At 43.0% G+C, this 21,393-nt stretch overlaps 1 protein-coding gene across 2 annotated transcripts; it reads left to right on the top strand.

Moving 5' to 3' along the window:
• Positions 1 to 600: 600 nt before the first annotated feature.
• On the top strand, positions 601 to 19,809 carry Nrsn1 (neurensin 1). Of its 2 annotated transcripts, XM_031359238.1 has the most exons (5): positions 601 to 858; positions 2,632 to 2,700; positions 8,270 to 8,368; positions 8,694 to 8,893; positions 18,067 to 19,809. In XM_031359238.1, the coding sequence occupies exons 4-5, from the start codon at positions 8,702 to 8,704 to the stop codon at positions 18,463 to 18,465; spliced, it is 591 nt and encodes a 196-aa protein (XP_031215098.1). In that variant the 5' UTR covers positions 601 to 858; positions 2,632 to 2,700; positions 8,270 to 8,368; positions 8,694 to 8,701; the 3' UTR covers positions 18,466 to 19,809. The 2 variants fall into 2 exon arrangements, with proteins under 2 accessions (XP_031215098.1, XP_031215097.1); XM_031359237.1 differs by lacking the exon at positions 8,270 to 8,368.
• Positions 19,810 to 21,393: the final 1,584 nt, after the last annotated feature.

Raw genomic sequence — 21,393 nt, 5'->3', positions numbered from 1 at the left:
GACACTGAATTTGTCTGCCTCTCTGGTGACTTTTATTATTGTTGTTGCGGTGGTAAGTTTTTGTTATTAATTATTAATTGGTTTATTTGAGACAGGGTCCCTTTGTGTATCCTTGGCTGTCCTCGAACTCACTATATAGACCAGGCTGGTCTCAAACTCAGAGATCCACCTGCTTCTGCCTCCCAAGTGCTGGGATTAAAGGTGAGCTCCACAGTCCCTTGCTTTGTTTACTTTTTAAAAATCTATTTAAAAACGACAAAACAAAAACAAAGCCGGATCTGGTGGTGCAGTTTCTCTTTCCAACTACTTGGGAGGTTAAAGTGGAAGGTCAAAAGTTCAAGGCCCGCCTGGGCTTGTGGGTTTAAGACCAGCCTGTCTCAAAAGAAAAATAGGAAGATGGAGTGGATGAGGCTCAGTAGTAGAGCGCTAGCTCATGGCCCAGAGTTCAATCCCTAATCTTTGGGGGTAGGGTGGGAGTGGGGGGTACACTTTGAGACAGAATACAGCTGGAGCCAGAGAAGAAAGCAGGAGATAAGGTAAACAGTGAGAGAGCTGGCGCCCAGCAAGGCCAGGGTGGGGACTAGAGCTACCACAGGAAGGGGCGGTACTCCAGGCCGGCCCTTCCCACAAGCTGCCCGCCTGCACGGCGCGGACCCGGCCCCTACTCACGGCCGCGCGCGCCTGGGCTGCGCGGGCACGTGAGCCGCCGGCTGTCAATCACGTGCAGCTGAGCTTGGAGAGGCGGTAGTGGCGGCGGCGGCGGCGGCGGCGGCAGTGGCGGCGGTGATGGGACCCCAGCGAGAGATCTGCGGCTAGGTCGGCTGCACTTGCTCCACGGGTCGGGGTTTGGAAGGACAGGTAAAGCAGCGGGAGGGTTGAGGGCTGTTCTGGGGCTACCTCTTCACCTCATTCTCCACCGGTTCTCTTTCCTCCTCACACGCAAACCTCTATCAATCAATTTCTCTCCCTCCACCCAACTCCCCCCATCTCAGATTCCCCTCTTCCTCTCTCCTTATTCACACACACACACACACACACACACACACACATGCGCGCGACGCGCATGTATGCATATTAAAATACCCCCAAACCGTGACAATTTGAAGCAACCAACTTCATGCTTTGGGAGATTGTAGTCTATGTTATGTAAGAATTTGGGTGTTGTATAGCTAAAAACTTAAGAGCTTCCTGTAAGACAAGAGAAGTTGTATTTTCAGTAAGGAACAGAAGGATTTAGAGTTTGCAAGGCTTCTTAGATTTCTCTTCCAGGCTGGTTTGACCCGTTCTCTACCAGAATCACAACCACCGGCCCTCCGCACTCCTTAGCCCTGTCTAAAGATGTTTTGATATGATTTTAGAACCTATTTCTTTTTGTTTTTGGACAGGGACACGAAGGTGGAGGACAGACCAAGGTTGGTGACCTCAAACCAGCTGGAGTTGGAACAGCTAGAGTAGACTTAATTGGTTCCTGGCTCTGTGGCGCCAATGTTTTCAGGACCTTGGAGAGCTCCCAGGGCTCCAGACAGGCCAGGGATTTGGTAGAGGACCAAACTATCAGTTTCTTCAGACACAACAAGAAAAGGACACTGCTGAGAGGGAGAGACAGAGACAGAAACCAGGAAAGACAAAGAGGGAAATCTGGGAGACAGAATGTAGTGAGGTAGTAGCTTTTAACTGGCTTGTTTTGTTTTGTTAATTCAATTCCTAGATTCTAATGTTGGCTTAATTTCAGAGTAGGGAAATGGGTCTTGAAGATGGTACTGCTATTTATTCTTCATGATAGACTGACTATAGAAATATTGAAGACAGTTTTTAATGTCTTTTCTAGGCTTACCCACCCCCACCCCCATCCTCACCCCGGCCCCACAACCTTCAGTTTCTCCTACAAATGCAGTGGGTATCTTTTCAAAAGATTTTTCATGGCCTTTTAGATAATCGGGTCCTCTGTTTGTTTGTTTGTTTGTTTGTTTTATTTCACAAGACTAGAGTAATGCAGGAAACCAATAGCTCAGTAGCTAGCAGCGGTCTCTTAATTGAATTTTGCACAGGCACCTGCTTCTCTTGAGCAGCTGGAGAATAAACTGATCCTGATAGGAAGAGAACGGATATGGAAGTTAAACTAAACACAATGAGGAAATTGTCTAAAGAGATTTGCTAAGGGTGCGATGCATGTAAGTTTATCGGAAGACACAAGGATTGTAGAGCTCACTTGTTTTGCAGAGCGGTTATGAGATGTCTAGGAAACAAGATATCATCTTTCATGTGGAATGTGTGTGATATGAGTAGAGCAGGCAAGTTAGTCTTGTCAACTTCATGGAAAACAATGATACCAAAATAAAAGCAGCACCTATATGGTGTGCCAGGGCTCACAAAGCCCTTGGGTTTATGTCATTTCAGTCATGCCAAAAGTTATCATGAGAAGCCATTAGAAAGTTTTAAAACAAAAGTTAGACTTTTGACTTTGTTTTTGTTTGCTTTCTTTCTTTGGTTTTCTTTGGTTTTTGTTTTAAGAAAAGCCATCACTACTCTTTCACAACAAGATCTTGGTCACTGGTTTTGTGAGTGACTTGTAAGTTTTTTATTTTGCTCTGGGTCATATCTGCAGAGTTATTGTTGCCTTTTCTTAAATAGAGTTGAAGAATGCGCTTCTAAAAGAAAGACCAAAGAATAAACAGGCAGAGGACAAGGAGAACATTGAAGGTAAGAGTCAGCTTTTGTCATCTGTGAATGCAGATAAGGAAGAGTTTAAAAGGAAAAGAATGCTTACTTTGGTTTTGGATTTTGCATGCCTTATTAATATATCTGTGGATAGATAGATAGATAGATAGATAGACAGACAGACAGATGACAGGTAGAAAATAAAGAAAAAGATAATAGATTAATGACAGATAATAAAAAGAAAGATAGATGATAGGCAGATGATATAGATAACTAGACAGATGTATAGATGAATAGAAAATAATAGCTTGTATGGGTGGGTAGAAAAATTGGTAGAGGATAATCAATGGATAGATGGACTATAGATAGAAAATGACAGATAAATGTATACGTAGGAGATGTGCGGATAACTAGAGATAGATAAACCACTTGAAAGATTCAGGCAACTGATAATGAGTAAACTATTACTCCTATTTTCTAAATTATAAAAGTGACTGCCAATGCACTAGCATGGAGAGTATAAAAAGACCACATTATACAAAGCCACTATCTCTGTGATTATTCCAAAAAGACAAAATATCTCTGTTGGTAAAAAAATATCCTTTGGTAGAAACACATTTCAAGTTTTATGATCATGCTGTAATTCAAAAATGCTCAATTTCAAAGTGGCAAGGCTCTTAGCAAGCTTTCATGCCTTCCTGTGTACACTTTGGATCTCATAGAGTCTTTTAAGGGACGTGACCTTTTGGGTTTGGTTCTAGATAAATGGTCTCAATGGACTGTGTCTATACCTTGTGCCTAGCAGCACCAGCCCTGTGGAAAGTGACTCTAATGGGAATGTCACTCTCATTAGCTCAGAATTATTTAGAGGGAGAGAAAACAGTATGAAAAATTGAGAGTTATTTCAAAGTGAATAAAGAGGACCGGGCCTAGCCCACAAGTGACTCACACATAGAGCCATGGGAAAACACTCATCCACTTTGTACCTCAATTTGCTGCCTCCCTTCTCTCAAGGAGACCATGGAGATAAACAATGTGATGCCTGTGATGTCCTCAGAGTTGCAGGAGGCATAAAGACTTATTTCTATTTCTATGACTGTGAGCACTTGTAAAATAAAATGAAAATAAATGAATATATTAGCCCAAAATTAAAATTCTCAACAATTGATACCACAGTACATTGATCCATATACTCACAGCACTGCGCATGGGGATCTATCTGTCTGTCTAGCCAGCATCTGTGTTCTCATCTACTGGAAATGTTGCACATGTAGGCTATTTTGTTGAAGAGAAGTAATAGGAAGAAGAAAGCTGTGGATGGTCCTCATTTGTCAGTACCTACAAAGTCCCTCAGGGTGAATACAAACAAATCCCTCTTCACAGGTGAGCAAATAGATCCACACAGATGGCATCTTGTCTGGATTCTGTCCTAATTCCAGACTGGCAGTATAGATAGTTGGTAGAATGTTTGTCTCCCATGCATAAGGCCCTGGTACAATAGCCAGCCTTGTACAAACCAGGCATGATGGTGTATGCCAGGACTCCTGATATGGAGGCAAGAGGATCAGAAGTTCAGGGCTAGTCTCAGGTATACAGACAGTTAATTCAATGCCAACCTGGACTAGAGATCTTGCTGCCTTTCCGCTCCCAACCTCCAAAAGAGAATACAAGAGGCTCTACTTGAGTATTTACAAGTTATATACCAATAGCATGTCATTTAAATATAATTCTAGAAAGCTCCCTTATCTGCTTTTATGCCTGTACTTCCTGCATATTAAAGATTTCTCTAAATAACAGAGGCCCCTAAGGTCTGTCCCTTAATAATAACCATAAATAACATTGATGCTACTGTTTTGTGACTGTTGATACAGATATTTAATACAAGGTAACAAAGCCTTGTTCAATAAGGGAGGACTAATTCAAGTTCAAAGGCCTTTGCCCACCTTTGTGTTCCTGTCTCTGTCCTAGTTTATTGTGTATCATTTAGTAATTGACCAGCTTTAAAGTCACTTCATGACATGACTTCATGTATTTGTCGTCTAACAACATGGGTGTCAGTCAACAGGTTCCAAATAAGTATAACATTCTTTGTACGGAGACAGCAACTTCACTTTGAGTTATCTAACTCTGTTGAGGTTCTCAGGCCCCAAATCTTCAACCTGCAATGGTAGATTTTAAAACTCATTTACAAAGTGGTCATCCTCTTCCAGACATCAGTCCTAACTTGTCTCTTTAGGAAGGTATGTGAATCTCCTCGGACATCTCCTCCCATCCAGGTGCTACTACTGAAAGCAATATGCATGATACTAAAGTGATGTTTAACAAGCAACCTACAGGCACTCAGCCTGTTTAATGCTTACATTCACCTTAAGCTAAACTTCATACACACTGGAATTAAGGACATATCTGTGACTAACAGTCCACAAGGAGATAGAGACTCAACAAACTCAGTTGTATACTCAACAAAAAGTAAATGGCTCATTCTGAAGATGTGTAGCCAAAACTCCTAGAAAAACACATCTGGAAGAAATAAAGCCTAGTCCAGTCCAACCTTCTTATTGTAAGGATGATGAAACCACATTCCTGAGAGGTTGATAAGCTTATGAGTGATGTGACCAGAAACAAGTGCCTGAGTCCATTCTCTGCTCTGTGTGGCTAACATGACACAGCCTATGCTCTTCCTGTTCATGCCTTGTGCTCTTGGAAGATGAAGTAAGGATCGGCAAGATTCCTCTTTGGGAGTACATCCAGCATCACTAATGATCCCATTTGAAGTGGAATGCATGCTCAGGATCAAAACGTTTGCTTCCAAGTACTTTGTTCTTCTGCTTTTTATTTTTCTCTCTCATATTGGCTTTGTGTTCTGTTTTGTTATTAGCAAAGTCTAATCAAAGAGTATCACAAAGTATGCTGGAAGTGAGCTGGGTAGAGAATGAATACAGTGAGTTTCAGGGACCAGCTCAGCATCAGAGCTGAGTCCTAAGAGTGGAACTCCAGCAACCAAGTGAAGCAGCTCCTCTTGTTGCTCTCAAGGCTATTTTCCTTCCTCCTATATCCTATATCTTTCTTCATGTTGAAGACTCTGATGATCTGCAGGAGATGTGTAGATTATATAAACCATCTAGGTGAGCTGATTCTGACTACAAAAGCCTATGATTCACACCAAGCTCCTGCACATTGTAGTAGCTGTCATCTTTTGTCTCCTCCCTGACTCACAGTGTAACCTTTAGCAAGATGATTTTTCTATACCTCAGTTTCCTCAATGACAAAGCAGAGTTAGTAATACCAACCCAATTTCCAGTTGACTAAAAAAAAAAAATTTTATTAGAATGTCTTCAAAGAAGGCAACTCTAAAATTATCCTATTTATGTGTCACTGGTAATAGGCTCTTATTAATCATATTCATTGTATAAGCATTACATAGAAGGCACTGAAGAGGCTGTCCTTGCACTAGATAGAAGAGTTAGGCACCAATCCTTTGATCCATCAGGCTTTACAGCAAGCAGACAAAATGCTTTCTAAACCCTCGAATGGTTGTAAAGTCAAACCCCTCTGAATGTCTAAAAGTTCTCTTTTGAAATAGTTACCTTTCTTTACCTCTCCTTTCCTGACATGCTCTCCACAATGGTTTTCTCTTCCTTAGAGTTAGTTGTTCCTGAACGAAGAAAGTACCAAGGTGTCAAATGTAATGCTGGCCAGCATGTAGAAAGATGAGGCCAGTGGACAGGATGCCACCTCTGTTCCACTCTTCTGACACCAAGAGCATACTTTCTCAAGTTTGATTACATTTTCTAAGCAACTCCACCTGTGGCCGGAGTACTTACAAAGGAATGCTCTTGTGGGTTTGCTTTGTTTCCATAGGACTATTCTCACCTTTCACCATTATCTGTCTGTATTGGTTACTTTGTGAGTTGCTGGGTCAAGACACCGACAAAGGCAACCTATGCAAGTAAGGGCTTCTTTTGGCTCACTGTTCTAGGGCCTTGTCCATCATGGCAGCAGGAACTTGAGGCAGCGGGTCACATTACATCCATGTTCAGGAAGGAGAGGTAAATGACAGTACTCTGTCCATTATTCAGTTCCTGTCCTCAGGCCACAGATGGGTGCCACCTGCCTTCGCAGGAACTCTTTCCACCTCAGTGAACCTAATCTAAACCTTTCACAGGTATCCCTGGGAGTTTGTTCCCTTGGTGAGTCTAAATTCTTTGAAGTTGGCAATCATGAGAACCATCACATTATCTGACCAAACTAAGTGACCACAAAAAAAAAAAAATCTGACAGAACTGTAGGGAACAGTTTTGTCTTATGGACATTACTAGCTGGTTCCTTGATAAGAAAGTAGAACATTTAATGCTTCTTTCTTGACTTAGATTATAGTACAGTCCAAGACTTTCATGGAAAAATATCTTTCTAGTGAGAAAATAGCTTTGGATCTCACTTTGTCATATACAGTCTATTACAAGGAAAATAATCTACAAGAAACTGAAAAATACCAAATATTTCCCACTTCTAGCTAAATACCTATCTGCTTATACAGAGATCAGAAAAGTCGAAGAACATAGAACTGAGAAGTCCCTCACTCACCAAAATTATGACCCCCTCAGTAATTCCTTACTAAAAAGGATAAACAAAAGCATTGGGCCAGGCGGTGATGGTGCACGCCTTTAATCCCAGCACTCGGGAGGCAGAGGCAGGAGGATTTCTGAGTTTGAGGCCAGCCTGGTCTACAGAGTGAGTTCCAGGACAGCTGGGGCTACACAGAGAAACCCTGTCTCGAAAAAACAAAAAACAAAAACAAAAACAAACAAACAAACAAACAAACAAAGCATTGATCTTAGTGGTTAAGAGCACTAGCTGCTCTTCTAGAGGACTACATTTCAGTTCCCAGCACTCACATGGTGGCTCACAACCACCTATAGCTCCAGCTCCAAGGGATCTGGCCTTAGTAGGTACCAGGCATGTAAACATTTAAGATGTGCAGGAAAACAAACACCCAAACACATTAAATAAAGTTTTATTTTTAAAAAAACAGCATAAATTATTAACCAAATTCTTTTAAACTGCTCTCTCCAAGAGTAACAAGTGGAACTAATCAATCTTAAATTTCCATCTCGCAAAGATAGCTTCCCTAGGCAGCTCAGTTTTATTTACTTTTCTTAAGTAATTTATACTAGACACTTGGAAGGAAATAGTAAAAGGGTCTATTGTCTGCGTTAAATTTTCACACCCACACAGACAGACATATCCACAAGTAACCACAGAAATACATGGTGCTAAATCTAGTGCGGTATAAATTAATGGCCCAGTCACTTGTGGTTAATAAAGCATGTAAGTTGCTCCACAGCTTTCTAACCAAGTTTCCATACAACTTAGCAATTAGTTAAAATATCAGAAGATGTTACATGAGCTCTGGACACAAAACCAGAAAGCACTAAGAGGCACATTGTATGCATTCTGGAAAGGGATGTGGTTAAAAATCCAGGACAAATAGAGACAAATTCTGTCCATGGCCAGTGAGTGCCCACAAATTTCTTACTTTAAAGGCCTGTTATCAGAGCTCCTTTATTCCCACTTCTTATGTGTCTTGGGCTTATATTTTATATAATTTAAGTGACTGAAGCCGGTGTATCTCATTTGTGGAGAACCAATTCTAGCCATGGAACATTGAGGCTGATTTTACATTCAACAGAAGAGAAGGGCATATGGTAAGGTAGGTGGATCTTTGAAGGTGCTTTTTCACTTAAAAGAGAGAGAGAGGCAAAGAGAGAGAGAGAAGGAGAGAGAGGGGGGAGAGAGAGTGAGAGGGAGAGAGAGAGCGAGAGGGAGAGAGAAGGAGATAGAGGGGGAGAGAGAGAGCGAGAGGGAGAGAGAAGGAGAGAGGGGGGAGAGAGAGAGCGAGAGGGAGAGAGAGGGAGGGAGGGAGAATTGTTTGAATTGGTTGGCTTGGCATTACTCTTACATTTACTATGCCTTTTGACCCTGAGGTCTAAGAACAAGCCCATGGGGCTGATCGCATGTGGATGCTCTCTTTCCAGCTGGGAAGATGACTTCTTGCAGCAACACCTGTGGGTCCAGGCAAGCCCAAGCTGACACAGAGGGAGGGTACCAGCAGCGCTATGGAGTTCGGTCCTACCTGCATCAGTTTTATGAGGACTGCACTGCCTCTATCTGGGAGTATGAGGATGATTTCCAGATCCAGAGGTCGCCTAACAGGTGGAGCTCAGTATTCTGGAAGGTGAGGAACCAGCAACTGAAAATATATATATGTATGTATGTATGTATATTAGATGTGGAAAATACCAGAGCTACAGAGAACTGAGAGGTGCTTCAATCCCAGTAATATCATATGCATTACTCTTCCCTTGGAAAGGAGATTATAAATTTGGGGTCAAAGAAAACCTCTAAATGCAACATAATTACTTGATGAGCTGGTTGAACAGGAGTAGGTTCAAAGGTCAGGCAATTAGTAGTCTTGCTAGCCATTAACTTGCTAGTTCAGTCATTAACTGTGAAGGACTCAGATGTAGAGCTTTGTGTTCTTTCAGCCTCCCTTGCAGTCTGGACAGGTATCTGTTGTAGTTCAAATGTGTAAAGTCCCCTACAGGTACCTGTGCTTGAACATTTGGTTCCCAGCCTCTGAAGCTGTTTTGGGAGACTGCTAAACGTTTAAGAGATGGGGATCAGCTGGACTAAGTGGATCCCTGGAGGCTGGGCATTGAGAATTTTTGCCCTATCCTGGCTTCCTACCTGCATTGAACTTCCTGATTGTCCAAAGGGAGCCAGCCCCTGTCACTTCAGACAGGAGGAGCCAAGCCTTCTCCAGCCATGGTGGATTGTATTCCCTCAGTGCACCACAGTAAACCACCACCACCCCTTCGCTTGCTTTCTTCCAAGTGTCTTATCACAGGGTGGGGAGAAGAAACTAACTCAGTATCAGTGAACCCCTTGTAACAATAACTAGAAAGAAACAATGGTGTCGAGCAAGCCTTAATGCTGAAACATAGCCCCAAAGTCATAACCCCAGCTCTGCCATCACCATATAGGGGACTGTGAGTCTCTTTGAGGCACCTCACTAGAAAATGCATGCAGTGTCTCAAGAGATACTTAGCGGGGCTGGCGAGATGGCTCAGCGGGTAAAAGCACTGACTGCTCTTCCAAAGGTCCCGAGTTCAAATCCCAGCAACCACATGGTGGCTCACAACCACCCATAATGAAATCTGACGCCCTCCTCTGGTGTGTCTGAAGACAGCAACAGTGTGCTTACATATAATAATAAATAAATCTTTAAAAAAAAAGAGAGAGAGATACTTAGCACCAATTCCATCTGTATAATGATTGGGATGAAGTGCTGGAAATGATAGACAGGAGATAAAAGAGTCCCTACCCCCACAGACCAGAGACAGTTAGTCCCAAGCATCCGTAGTCAGGAAGAAGAGAGAGATGAATGCTGGTATGCCCACATAAAGGCCCTAACAGCATGTCAAGTGGCAACAGCTGTATACATAAGAGGAAGAAGGTGAAAAAGATTAAGGTGCAGGGATAGAGAAGGGTTTGCAGAAAACATGAAAACTGAGCAAACACAGCTCGGCTGGTGGAGCAGACCAGAATGTTTTCAGACTGAATGTCATTCAGCACTGGGAACATAGCAATCCCAAAACCCATGGGAAGAGAGAAGATGTCCAGTCTGGAAGCAGAGTTAGAATGGGGAATGCAACGAATTCAGGAAAATAACAGCACAGATGGTTTCTAGGGGTCTTGTAGACAATGGTGAAGACATAGGCTTTTATCTCAAGAAGCAGGGAAATCCATCTGAGGAAGTCAGAGTGACTAATATTTTCACTGCCTTTCTGGCTACTGAGCAGAAAATAACCATCGGAGGGCAAATACAGCTAGATGAGCTCAGATACAGTTAAAGTACTAAGGCAAGAGACAATGGTAGCTTAGATTAGGAAGGTGTCAATGATGGTTTAAAACAGTCCAGCCTAGCAGAAAGTTTAATGGCCAGGCTGCCAAAATATGCTAATGAAAAGAAGTCATCAAGTAAGGTCTCAGGCCCTCAACCTGAGCTTGTGTCTTGGATGATACAGTGGCTGCTTAGATGGAGATACCTACTAGAGGCGTGGGACAGGTGGAAACCAAGAATGTGACTTTGCCTCACTGAAGGGAACTATTACACCAATAGAGACAGACCTTTCAACCTACTGTCTCAGCTCATGAATTTGAGGTCATTCATAGAATGTACAGAAGGTCCAGCCAGGACAACTTGGGCAAAGACAATGCACATAGAATGAAAAGGATACTGGAATGTTCCAGTGCTTAAGAAAAGGAGAAAAACTAGAGAAGGCCACTGAGAAGATTCGTCCTCAGAAGATGACTGAGTTCTCCTCCATCTCCAAGATTCTGTGCTTATTCTGAAAGATCCCACCATTTTTACCCAGACATTGAGTTAAACCAAAATGTGTTGTTATTACAGTGTAGCAAGAGGGGGCTCTGCCTAGTGAGTGTGAGAATAGATTCCCATCTCAGGCTATATGAATACAGACCCATGCGCTTGTGTTTCATAGCTCTGTCACTTTGGGTAGTGACACTTCACTTCCCATGTAAATAATGTGAGACTCAAGACAGGATTTAGAAAGTGCTTAAGACAACAGCTGCTGTAGCATCAAGATTTGGCTGTGTTAGCAGCTATTGCTTCGTGCCAATTAGAATACTAAGTTCCAAAGTGAAAACAAAGCTGGAAATCTACTGAATTACATAGTGAGTAACATAGTTGTTAGTGTGGATGACCCAATGGTTTGTGTTAATTCAAAATCATTCTGTTGCCTGGAGAGATGGCTCAGAGGTTAAGAGTACTGGCTGCTCTTCCAGAGGTTCTGAGTTCAATTCCCAGTGACCACATGGTGGCCCACAAAATCATTCTGTTGTCACAGAATCTGTATTAGAGTTAGACTAGTCAGTATTCTTGTTCTGAGAAATCTCAGCTCCGATGAATCCTTATTGGCCTGGATCACTGAAATACATACTTGAGCCAGATAGGTGACTGCCTCTCTCCTCTCTGAGGTCTCTCCCTCCACTCTTTCCTTCTTTCTTACCTGCCTCCTCCCTCCTTTCTTTCTCTCCGTGTGTGTGTGTGTGTGTGTGTGTGTATGTGTGTGTGTGTATGTGTGTGTCCGCGCGCGCATGCATGCATGCACACATGCATATTATAACTGAGTGGGATATGCTTATTTTGCCAATATCTTTAAGTACCACTGACATGAATAATAATTGAGCATTTGTGTCCATTCAGAGCACTGGTGTGTGACTTGGGAACTGCAAATCCATTAACAACATACAACTGTGAACTGAAAATAAAGAATTCATAGTAAATGACCAGCTCCATTACAATTTTAACATTTTCCCCTTCTAGCTTACACAAGTAAAGCCCAAATCTTTGTTCCCTGTTGGGTTAGGCCTGCGTTAGAGAAACACAGGCTGAAGTTTCTCTGAGGCTGCATGGCCTTCACATAGAAGCCTCGCTCCAGCCTGCATAGCCTAAAGAGTCTGTCTTGGTGACATTAGCTCTACCCATGACAGAAGCTGGCCATTCTGGGAACCTTCCAAAGCAGGCTGGGCAGAAGTGCTCTCTGGAAGAACTTTGTAATAATACAGAAAAGGCCCCCATTGCACACACGGCCCAGTAAGACCTTCTTTAAGGGTTTTTCTTGGCTTTCAAGTTCCAACAATAGGTGGTTCACGTTGCTTGCAGTTTCTTTCCCTCCACTGTGGAAATGTAAGAGTGGAGCCACTTTTGTCCTTTGGGCCTGGGCTCATAGTGCCTTGTTAGCTAGCACTCTATCCTTGAGCTCCTGAGCAGTGAGCAGACTGGACAGGCTTAATGAGAACAGAGAGTGCAACCACATGGGCCTGAATTCGAATCTGTACTCTGCCCTCCCGGCTCATCTATACATGGCACCTATCTCAGTGCTATCCTTTCATTCCACAAAAGCTTATTTGTCCACCACACATCCAAAGCACTGCTGTGTGATTTGAGAACTGAAAACTCACTAAACACTGTACAACTGTAGATTAAAAATAAAGAACTCACAGTAAATGACGAACTCCATTAGGATTTTAATATTTTCCCCTTTTATCTTACACATGTAATGTCCAGACTCAAGACCACCTGGTATGTGCAATAGACCAATAGGATCCATTCTTCCCTCTGAATAAGATATAGCAATTTACAGTTCAATGGAAGAAGTAGATATAGACTCAGATTATTACAATCAGTATGCTAACTGTCCCTATCAAAGTGGTTATGGTAAATATTGAGAGCACAGGATTAAGTGTTTATCTGGTGCAGTCTGGAGAAGCTGCTCACAGTGGAGACTCCCTGCACATCTGCAGGATCAGGACATCCTGGTAGAAAAAAAGTGCATTGCAAATGCAGAGGGGTGGAAGATCACAGCAGAAAGTGGGGACCCAGACAAAGCAAGCAGTGAAGCAGGAGTGTGTGCAGGTTTGCAGTGAAGGTCAGAGGTAAGGTGGAAATGCATTCAAAAGCTCACAAAAGGCTTTGGATGCAGTAGGAGTTTCTCCATAGCTTCATAGCATAATGAGTATGACGAGGAAAAGAAGATAGTATTTAGATTTAAGGAGTATCTCATAATCTGGAGTGAACACATATTTCCAATGTATATAGCAGTCTTAGAGTCTTGAGAGTTTTGATAATTAGGAAAATGCAGTTTTTAGGCATCACAAAGGACTAAGATTGGATGTCAAGGTCATGACTGACCACAAGGAGTGATATTGGAAACTAAAATAATTATTGAATTTGGAAGTCGTTACATTTGTCTGTGTGCTAGAGGGAACAATCTCTGAAGTGCAAGGGTTGATGGGTAAGTTCATTACTCTGGTGAAGGGACACTATGCATACTGGGTAGAGTCAAGCCTGAAGAAACAGCTAAACCTGTTTTACATCACGCTTCACTTAGTAGAGCTCAGGATCTAGCTGGGGTAGGTAGGTAACGATGAGCAAGACCCTGCCACTTTCATGGGCACCGTCCCTCACTACTCAGAGCTCAGGGCTTACAGAGAAAGCTACAGTAGTCCTCAGAAAAAGAGAAGGCTCAAAATCCAATTCTCACTCCCCTTGAGCTTTGAATGATCTCCATCGCAGATGGCTGCTTCACGCGCAGCTCCATCCAGCCTTCTTCCCTACAGGCTGTTCTTCCATGCCTAGCTGCTTGTGGCCTCCAGTAGTCATTAGTGCCTCCTCTGTGCCAAAGCAGCTGTGCTACAGAGGCTGGCTGCTGGCTCTGCCTTCCAACTTGGCACACACTGTGAATTCAGTCTTCACCAGCACACTGGGAAACAAGGAAGGAAATGTTGGTTGAAATAATAGCAACTTTGGGGGCTGACTTCTGGAACCCAAGGTTGCCTCTCTAGCCAACTCTCCTTTTGCCGCAGCTGGGAATGGGTTTTACGAATGCTCCACATAGCTCAGATAGACATGGGGAGTCACAGCTAAGACACTGGCCTTGCTGCTGCTGCTGCTGCTGCTGCTGCTGCTGCTGCTGCTGCTGCTGCTGCTGCTGCTGCTGCTGCTGCTGCAAAAGTCTACCAGTACCTAGTGAAGTCCTTTAAACTTGCCACCAAGACTGGTCCCACTACCCCATAGCCTGAAGATACTCTTGGGTCCTGGATGGGACCTCTCCAGCAGCATTTCAGCCCTCTCACACATGACACTGAACAGAACTTCAAGGCTCTCTTAGAGCCCTAAATGACCCTTGTGTGATTTTGCTTTTTACTGATTTTTCTCTTAGATCTAAGACTGCTTCAATTCACAACTATGTTTGGATATGGTTCACATATTGCCCAATGAACTCATCCCCAAATTTTAACTCCCTCCAATATTCCAACATGATATTAGGATCAGTCTACACAGTCCACCTGCCCTCCTCTTGGTGATTTTCATGGGGATATAAGAAGCAGCTTCATCATGATTCATTCATTACTCCTTCATGCCTATGGTGGCAAGCTGTCTTCTGATGTCTTCACGTTTGCAGTCCCTCTCTAGGGCACACTGTTTAGAGGTTCCACAGCATTTCCATTGATTGCAGATAGTCAATGATGATTGTCTCCTCCTCCTTCCTCTGAGACCCTAATAGGAATAAGAGGGTAAGGAGACTCTCTGGTCAGTCAGGATTCAGTTTTGACAATGATCAGTACTTCCTCCACGTGGGAGCCATATTTGCCTGTTAGCTTGTGAATGATATTCTAAGAGTAGATTTTGTCTTGTGTTCTGTTCAGCCAAGAAGGCTGTGCTGAGGTCACTGGTGTCCACTTTCAGTGGGCTGAAGGCTGGAGTTTACCTGTAAAGAGTGTTGTCAGAGTCAGGCTCAAGTATGAACTCTGAAGAGACAAGGCAGAAAAGGCAGAGCTCTTGCCTCCCAAGCTCCACAGAAACTGTAAAACCAAGTCTGACACAGCTTTGTCCCATTCAGTGTTTGAGCTTCCATATCAGTTCTCGAGGAAGGAGGTAATTTAGTGACAGGGAAGCGAGTCACGATGGATATTTAAGTTAATTTAATTGATGCTTCCAGAATTTTCCAATGTGAGTCATTTTTGAAGAATTATAAATAATAGCTAGTCTCTGAAGGTGAATTACTTACCATCATTTTTAGCAATCCAAAATATGATTTTACAATCCAATTTTTCCTCTGTCACTTGTATCTTATCTGGAATAGCTTCTCTGCTTGTTTTTAGTCTTATACTGACATATTTCACTTTTTAGTTTCTTCATTGCAGTCATATTAAAGGAGATGTGTCCATATATGTGGATAAAATTCTTTAGACCTTAAAATAAATAATAAGCAGAAAATGTGCAAAATAGTAATTAGCAGAGTATTGTGAACATAAGAAAAGCAGGGGCTCACACTGATCCAGATTATATTAACTACAGAAGATTGGAGTGAGCTTCTTTGACCCTACAGGCTGCAAATCGACTATGAAAATCTCTACTTCTCTTAAGCAGCTGTATTAAACACACTGCATCTAGCATGGTGCCTGGGCCACACTGATGCTGAACCCTTCAATCAATGCACTGTCTCTAAAATTCCACCCACTTTAAATTCCAAGATTAAGTAGGACTATATATTTGTTTATTTTTCTAACCTTGTTATCAAACTTAAAGCAATTAGGAATGGGAGGAAATGAAAAAGGTATTTAAAAATTTGATAGTTAATCCTTATTCCAATGTTAACTACTCTTTGTTTCAAATATTAAGTAACTGTTTTAATGCTGTCAAATGGGTTTTTTTCCACATCATATTAGCTGCTCATTAGAATTTGTTACTAACCAAATACAAAGTTAAGTGCTTTTGAACAGTCATATGTAATCTTCACAATGTTATAATGTACAATGTTATAATGTTGATATTACAAATATTTGTCATTCTATAAGTAGGAAAAAATGGTGATACAAACATTCAAGTTACTTTGTTGCTATGATTCCAATACACGTTACAGGATGCCAGCCCAAGGGGAGTCTACCTACCCCTCATGTGTGGGCCCACATCACCACATGGCACATCCAGAATGACTATAAAGGGAAAAAGGAGACTTCCAACTGTATCAATAAGGGTTCTCTAAAGGACGGAACTGATAATTATCAGAGTTGCTTACAGGCTATAATTGGGATAGTCCAAGTGTGGCTTACAGCTATAATTGGGATAGTCCAAGCATGGCTGTCTCCTAACCAGAAGGCTAAGGATTTAATAGTTGTTCAGTCTACGAGGCTGGGTGTCTCTGCAGTCTCAATCTGGTGCTAGAGTCCCCAGAGGATACCTAGAGAGCTGCTAGTCTTCAATCTACATTGGAATCCCAAACAAATAGGTTCTGACAACAGAATGGACACCTTAGCAAGAGGATGCATGAACTTGCCAGCAAGAGCAAGAGCAAGAGCAAGTGGGCAACAAAGGGAGCACTTCCTTCACCCATACCCTTTCAGTCCACATCCTTTCAAGTGAGCTGACTCCAGGAGGTGAGGCCCAGATTTAAGGTGGGTCCTCTCCCCTTAAATGATCCATCCCATCAAGATCATCCCTCAAAGGCTTGCCCAGATGCTGGGGTTTCAGTTCATTCCAGATGTAGTTAGGTTGACCACCAAGCGTAGCTGTCACATCCTGACCACCCTTCCTCTGCATCCCCCACCCCTCCTCTGCATCCTGATGAGATGTGAGCAAGCTGTGGCTTTGTGCTTTCCCAACCATGGAGTCAGCCCAGACATGCCTTCCCCACCATGCTAAGCCATATCCCCTTGAGTCCAAACAAATCCTTCCTCTCATAAGTTTCTTTTGCTAAATGTTTGGTTACATAGATGAAAACCTAACACAGCTGTGCTGCATTTAAGGAGATCTTGACTTGAGGCAGTTTATCTTCCATGTGTTGCTCTAACATGTTGGCATCTGCACAAATTCCACTCACTGAGCTACAAGTGGAAAGAAACAGAGCACCGGTCCAGGGTCATCTGTGTGGCTTCCAGGCCCAGTCTCTGTGGTGGATCTATTTTTAGCCAATGACTGACCCTCTGGAGGCCCCACATCTTTAATTGGTGGGTATGGATCCTTTCCTGCTTACTTTTCAGAAGACATCAGCATCCATAAGAATTGTCAGGGTTCTCAGGCCCCAAACACCAGGACCACATCTGTCTGTCAAAGATGCTAGGTTTGTTACACATTGCAGTGAAGATCATGACATCACAGGGACACAGAATGAGGGGGTGCAAAAGAACGAATTATAGGATGTAGCTTTGGTTAGGGGATTCCAGGAGGGACTAAAGGAGCAACTGCAAGGCAAATTACATTAAGGGGACAGCCATGATAGAAAAAGATAGGCCTTCTGGCTGGGAAGAGCAACCTACAGAGTGGCTCTGTTTTGTAAAAGCTATGACCGAATCATGAAATGGCTTGGTCTTGTCTTCTTCCGTCATGGCTATAGGTTGAGTTTGTCTGAGTTGACACTCTATGAGATGTGTTGTGCTTGACATAACATACTGTAAGATGGCAGCCTTTGATGAGATCAAGGTTTTCACGGGACAGAGTCAGGAGGGCTCTGGACATCAGGGAAGCTTCTCTCCTCCTCAACACCAAGTAAGGCATATGAGCAGTTTGTACAAGTAGTAGTAGAAAACTGTAGGGGTTGATCTGGTGTTGCTTGTGTTCAAAAGCTAAATTCTGTACCCCAAGATCTGGTTGCTCCAGCAGTCTAGATTAGATATACGATTAAATCGGTTTTTCATGCAGATCAAAGGTGGCTGGGAATAGCCTGAACTCTGGAGAAATAGGTGGGTGCTCTTGTGGCTGAAGGGAAACAAAAGGGTTCAGCTGCTCAACTTTCTCCTGCCTCTGTTCTCGTCCCTCTCTAGGTCGGACTCATCTCAGGCACTGTCTTTGTGATTCTCGGACTAACTGTCCTGGCAGTGGGCTTTCTTGTGCCCCCCAAAATCGAAGCTTTTGGTGAAGCTGATTTCATGATGGTGGACACACATGCTGTGAAGTACAACGGTGCCCTGGACACGTGCAAGCTAGCGGGGGCTGTGCTGTTCTGCATCGGGGGCACATCTATGGCAGGGTGCCTCCTGATGTCTGTGTTTGCCAAGAGCTATTCCAAAGAAGAAAAGTTCCTTCAACAGAAGTTTAAAGAGCGAATTGCAGACATTAAAGCCCACACCCAGCCCATCACTAAAGCTCCAGGCCCAGGGGACACCAAGATCCCTGTCACTTTGTCCAGAGTTCAGAATGTGCAGCCTCTATCAGCCACTTGAAGCATTGCCACCTCAGGCCTCCCTTCTCTGATTCACCCGCATCATAGTTTAAAAAAAAAAAAAGTAGCCAGTCAGTTTTTGAGATAACATGCATTTGGCAGTGACCTATCCCTAGAGCTGTGTGGAGCTGGACAGCGTGTCATGTAGGCTTACATGCAGTTCAGGTGACAGTGGATGTTATATGTCAGTCTGTGCCCTCTTCTGGTGGGTTCCACCAGCCCCTCTTGAACTAGTCTCTCTGGTGTATCAACATTGTTATTTTCTGTGTTACTTGAAAGCACTGAGCAGTATAGACCAGCCTACCAGTCGTCAACATGATCCACATCATTTCTAATAGGTTTTTCTGATCCTTCCGTGTGGTGCTGTCTTCCATGCCATCTCTTGTGTATGAAACCATCACGTGTTCCTAGAATTGCAGTTCCCAGATTTAATCCAGATGTTAGACTTTTAACTCTATCTTAGCATAAAAGTCCTAAAAGTGAGCAGGAATTTATCAATATCCCATGTAAATCATTTTGTTTCCTCCAGATGTTGTTTCTTTTCACGTAGGTAAAATTGCCAATTTTGGAATCTTGGTAAAGGCAATATCAACAGTGATACTGGGAGTATATATTTATGCAGCCTCTGAAAACAGTTAGACACTGGAAAACTTGAGTTCCTGCCATTAACTTTGCCATATAAAAAAAAATTTGTTCCGCAGACCTCAGTTTCCCCTCCTGTGTATGAGGGTTTAAAAACCTTCCCTGCTCAAGTATCCAAATTTGTTTTTATGTGTCACTGAGTCTCTTTCCTGAGGGTCTCCTGATGGTTTCCTGTTGGGGTATTGTCAGAACTGGACTCCTGGAGTCTCCAACTCTGCATATTTTACAGTATTCACCCAAAATATCCAACTAAGCAGGCTGGATGATGCCAATGTGTTTCTATAGAGATGAGTATGCTATTCTCAAATAAGAAGCCCCAGGTTGGTGTTAACCTTAAAAAGCATTTTAATCCTCAAACAGGAAAAACTGAGCCCCAGATCCCATTGTCCCTAGATCTCCTTGTCCCCAGGTCCCTTTGTCTTTGCATTTTCATTTAATCTGCAAATGTAGATTAAGCAGAGGAAAGGGGAAAGTCTAACTTTGGTATTCTCTCAACTGTGCTCGTCAGAGTTTTGTCTTTGTATGTATACACAGCCTTCATCTCAATGGTAAAGAACACATGTGAATGGGCCCAACCAGAACTGCACTGTCATCCCTCCAGTGTGGCTCTTTTCTCTCCAACATGTAATTTTCCATTCTGAGACTGAATAAGCTCTGATGTTTCCCTGACTAAATGGAAGAATAAATGAAGCAATTAGTGGTCTTTGTGTGTGGTGTTTATTTTGCACCCTGCAGCATAACACACAGGGCAATCAGCATCCTCAGTGGGGATCATGCCCATCAGCATCCTCAGTGGGGATCATCCGCTAGGATGTGGAGAAGCTGTTCTGGTTTCCTTTCCTTCTCTACCTTCCCATGGAAATACCACTTTAATTTTATTCTCTGAAACCTTACACAAGGCCCCAAACATCTGTATTGAACATCTTTTGGATACTTTCTTCTATCTTGGTACCAGTGAGTCCTGGAGAATGAGACTTGGGGTCTGGAATGAAAACTAATATTTGGTAGAGTTTGAAAATGTACAGACTTGAATGTGGAAGAAGCTTCATCTCTTAGATAAAAGCTTTGGGGGTCGGGGGAAGCCACAATGAACAGAATAGGAAGTAACAGCCATCTCACGACCCCTGCCTCTGCTCAGCCCCAGCTTTATGCCAGTGGGTACCAATAAGCATCCTCACAGCCTACCTGGCAGGCATTGAACAACACAGAGGAAAGACTGGAGCCAATGGCAGCAGGAAGAACAGTGGCTATAGGGATCCTGACAGCGGATAGGAATGCAAGCCACATCCTGTCAGTGGATATAAATCAACTAATGAGATTGTCTTAAAGCTAGTCATGATTGTAGGACTACATTGTGGAGAGGGTGGTCTAGAAGCCATGGTCCGGTTGAATTTACACTGCATTGTTCCTCTAATACACACTTCAGAAACCATGTGGTACTTCCATATACCTTCAGCTATAGAGGGAAGTGGGTGATAAGCAGCTGAGACTATGTCAAGAAATGAGGTCTGGCCTGGATGTTATGTGAGATGAGATCTTGGGGTTGACAGAAGCTTAGAGCATATGGCTACCTGAGCAGAATTCCAGTGATATCCTGACTAAGCCACCTTCATTGTTTGGGCTCCCCCTGCTTCATCACAGCAAACTAACACCCTATCGCAGTTCCACATGGTTAGAAAACTCATCTCATATAATGAGAAAAGTCTGCTTTTCTAGCCCTCCCGGTCATTGGATAAGATTCCTTAGACAAATAACCTCAGATCCAAAGAGACACTTTGTTCACTGAACCATGCTGGATCCTGTCACCACCTTTTTGGTCCTTTTCTTCGAGAAGACATTTTCATATGTTCTTAACGTTTCCAGTTTGTCTATGTCGTTGGTTAAGTGAAGATTCCTCCCTCCCCCAAGTTTAACAAATGCTAGAGATGTTGTAACTTCATTGACAGTGTGTCTATGCACATGATATCTCTGCCCACAGCTTTGGCATCCGGAAGCTATGTCAACAGCTCCTCTCTATATTGCTCATCCTGGCCTACTGAGGCCTGGCCCAATTCCTGTCCTGTTTTGTTCTGGCCCATGCTCCAGAACTCTACCTTTGAATCACACTCAGCCCTTCCTCCTGTCCAGATATGGCTCCATTCACAATGCATATTTTCTGAGGAATAATAAGTTCCCCCTCTCTGGTAAAAGAACTCATTAGTTAAGGCAACACCACTTAAGGCAATAATAATACTAAGAGCTAGGGAGAGGCACCTTTGACAGGTTTTATATGCATTCATTCATTTAA

Source organism: Mastomys coucha, unplaced genomic scaffold (genome assembly GCF_008632895.1).
Source record: "Mastomys coucha isolate ucsf_1 unplaced genomic scaffold, UCSF_Mcou_1 pScaffold7, whole genome shotgun sequence".
Lineage (NCBI taxonomy): Eukaryota > Metazoa > Chordata > Mammalia > Rodentia > Muridae > Mastomys > Mastomys coucha.
The sequence above is the reverse complement of the archived record's forward strand: the minus strand, read 5'-3'. Positions and strand labels throughout refer to the sequence as shown.

Excerpts from the sequence above, each read along its gene's own strand:
- Nrsn1 (XM_031359237.1), top strand. The coding sequence starts at position 8,702 with ATGACTTCTTGCAGCAACACCTGTGGGTCCAGGCAAGCCCAAGCTGAC. Across the intron at positions 8,894-18,066 it reads GGAGCTCAGTATTCTGGAAG|GTCGGACTCATCTCAGGCAC; the intron begins GTGAGGAACCAG and ends GTCCCTCTCTAG.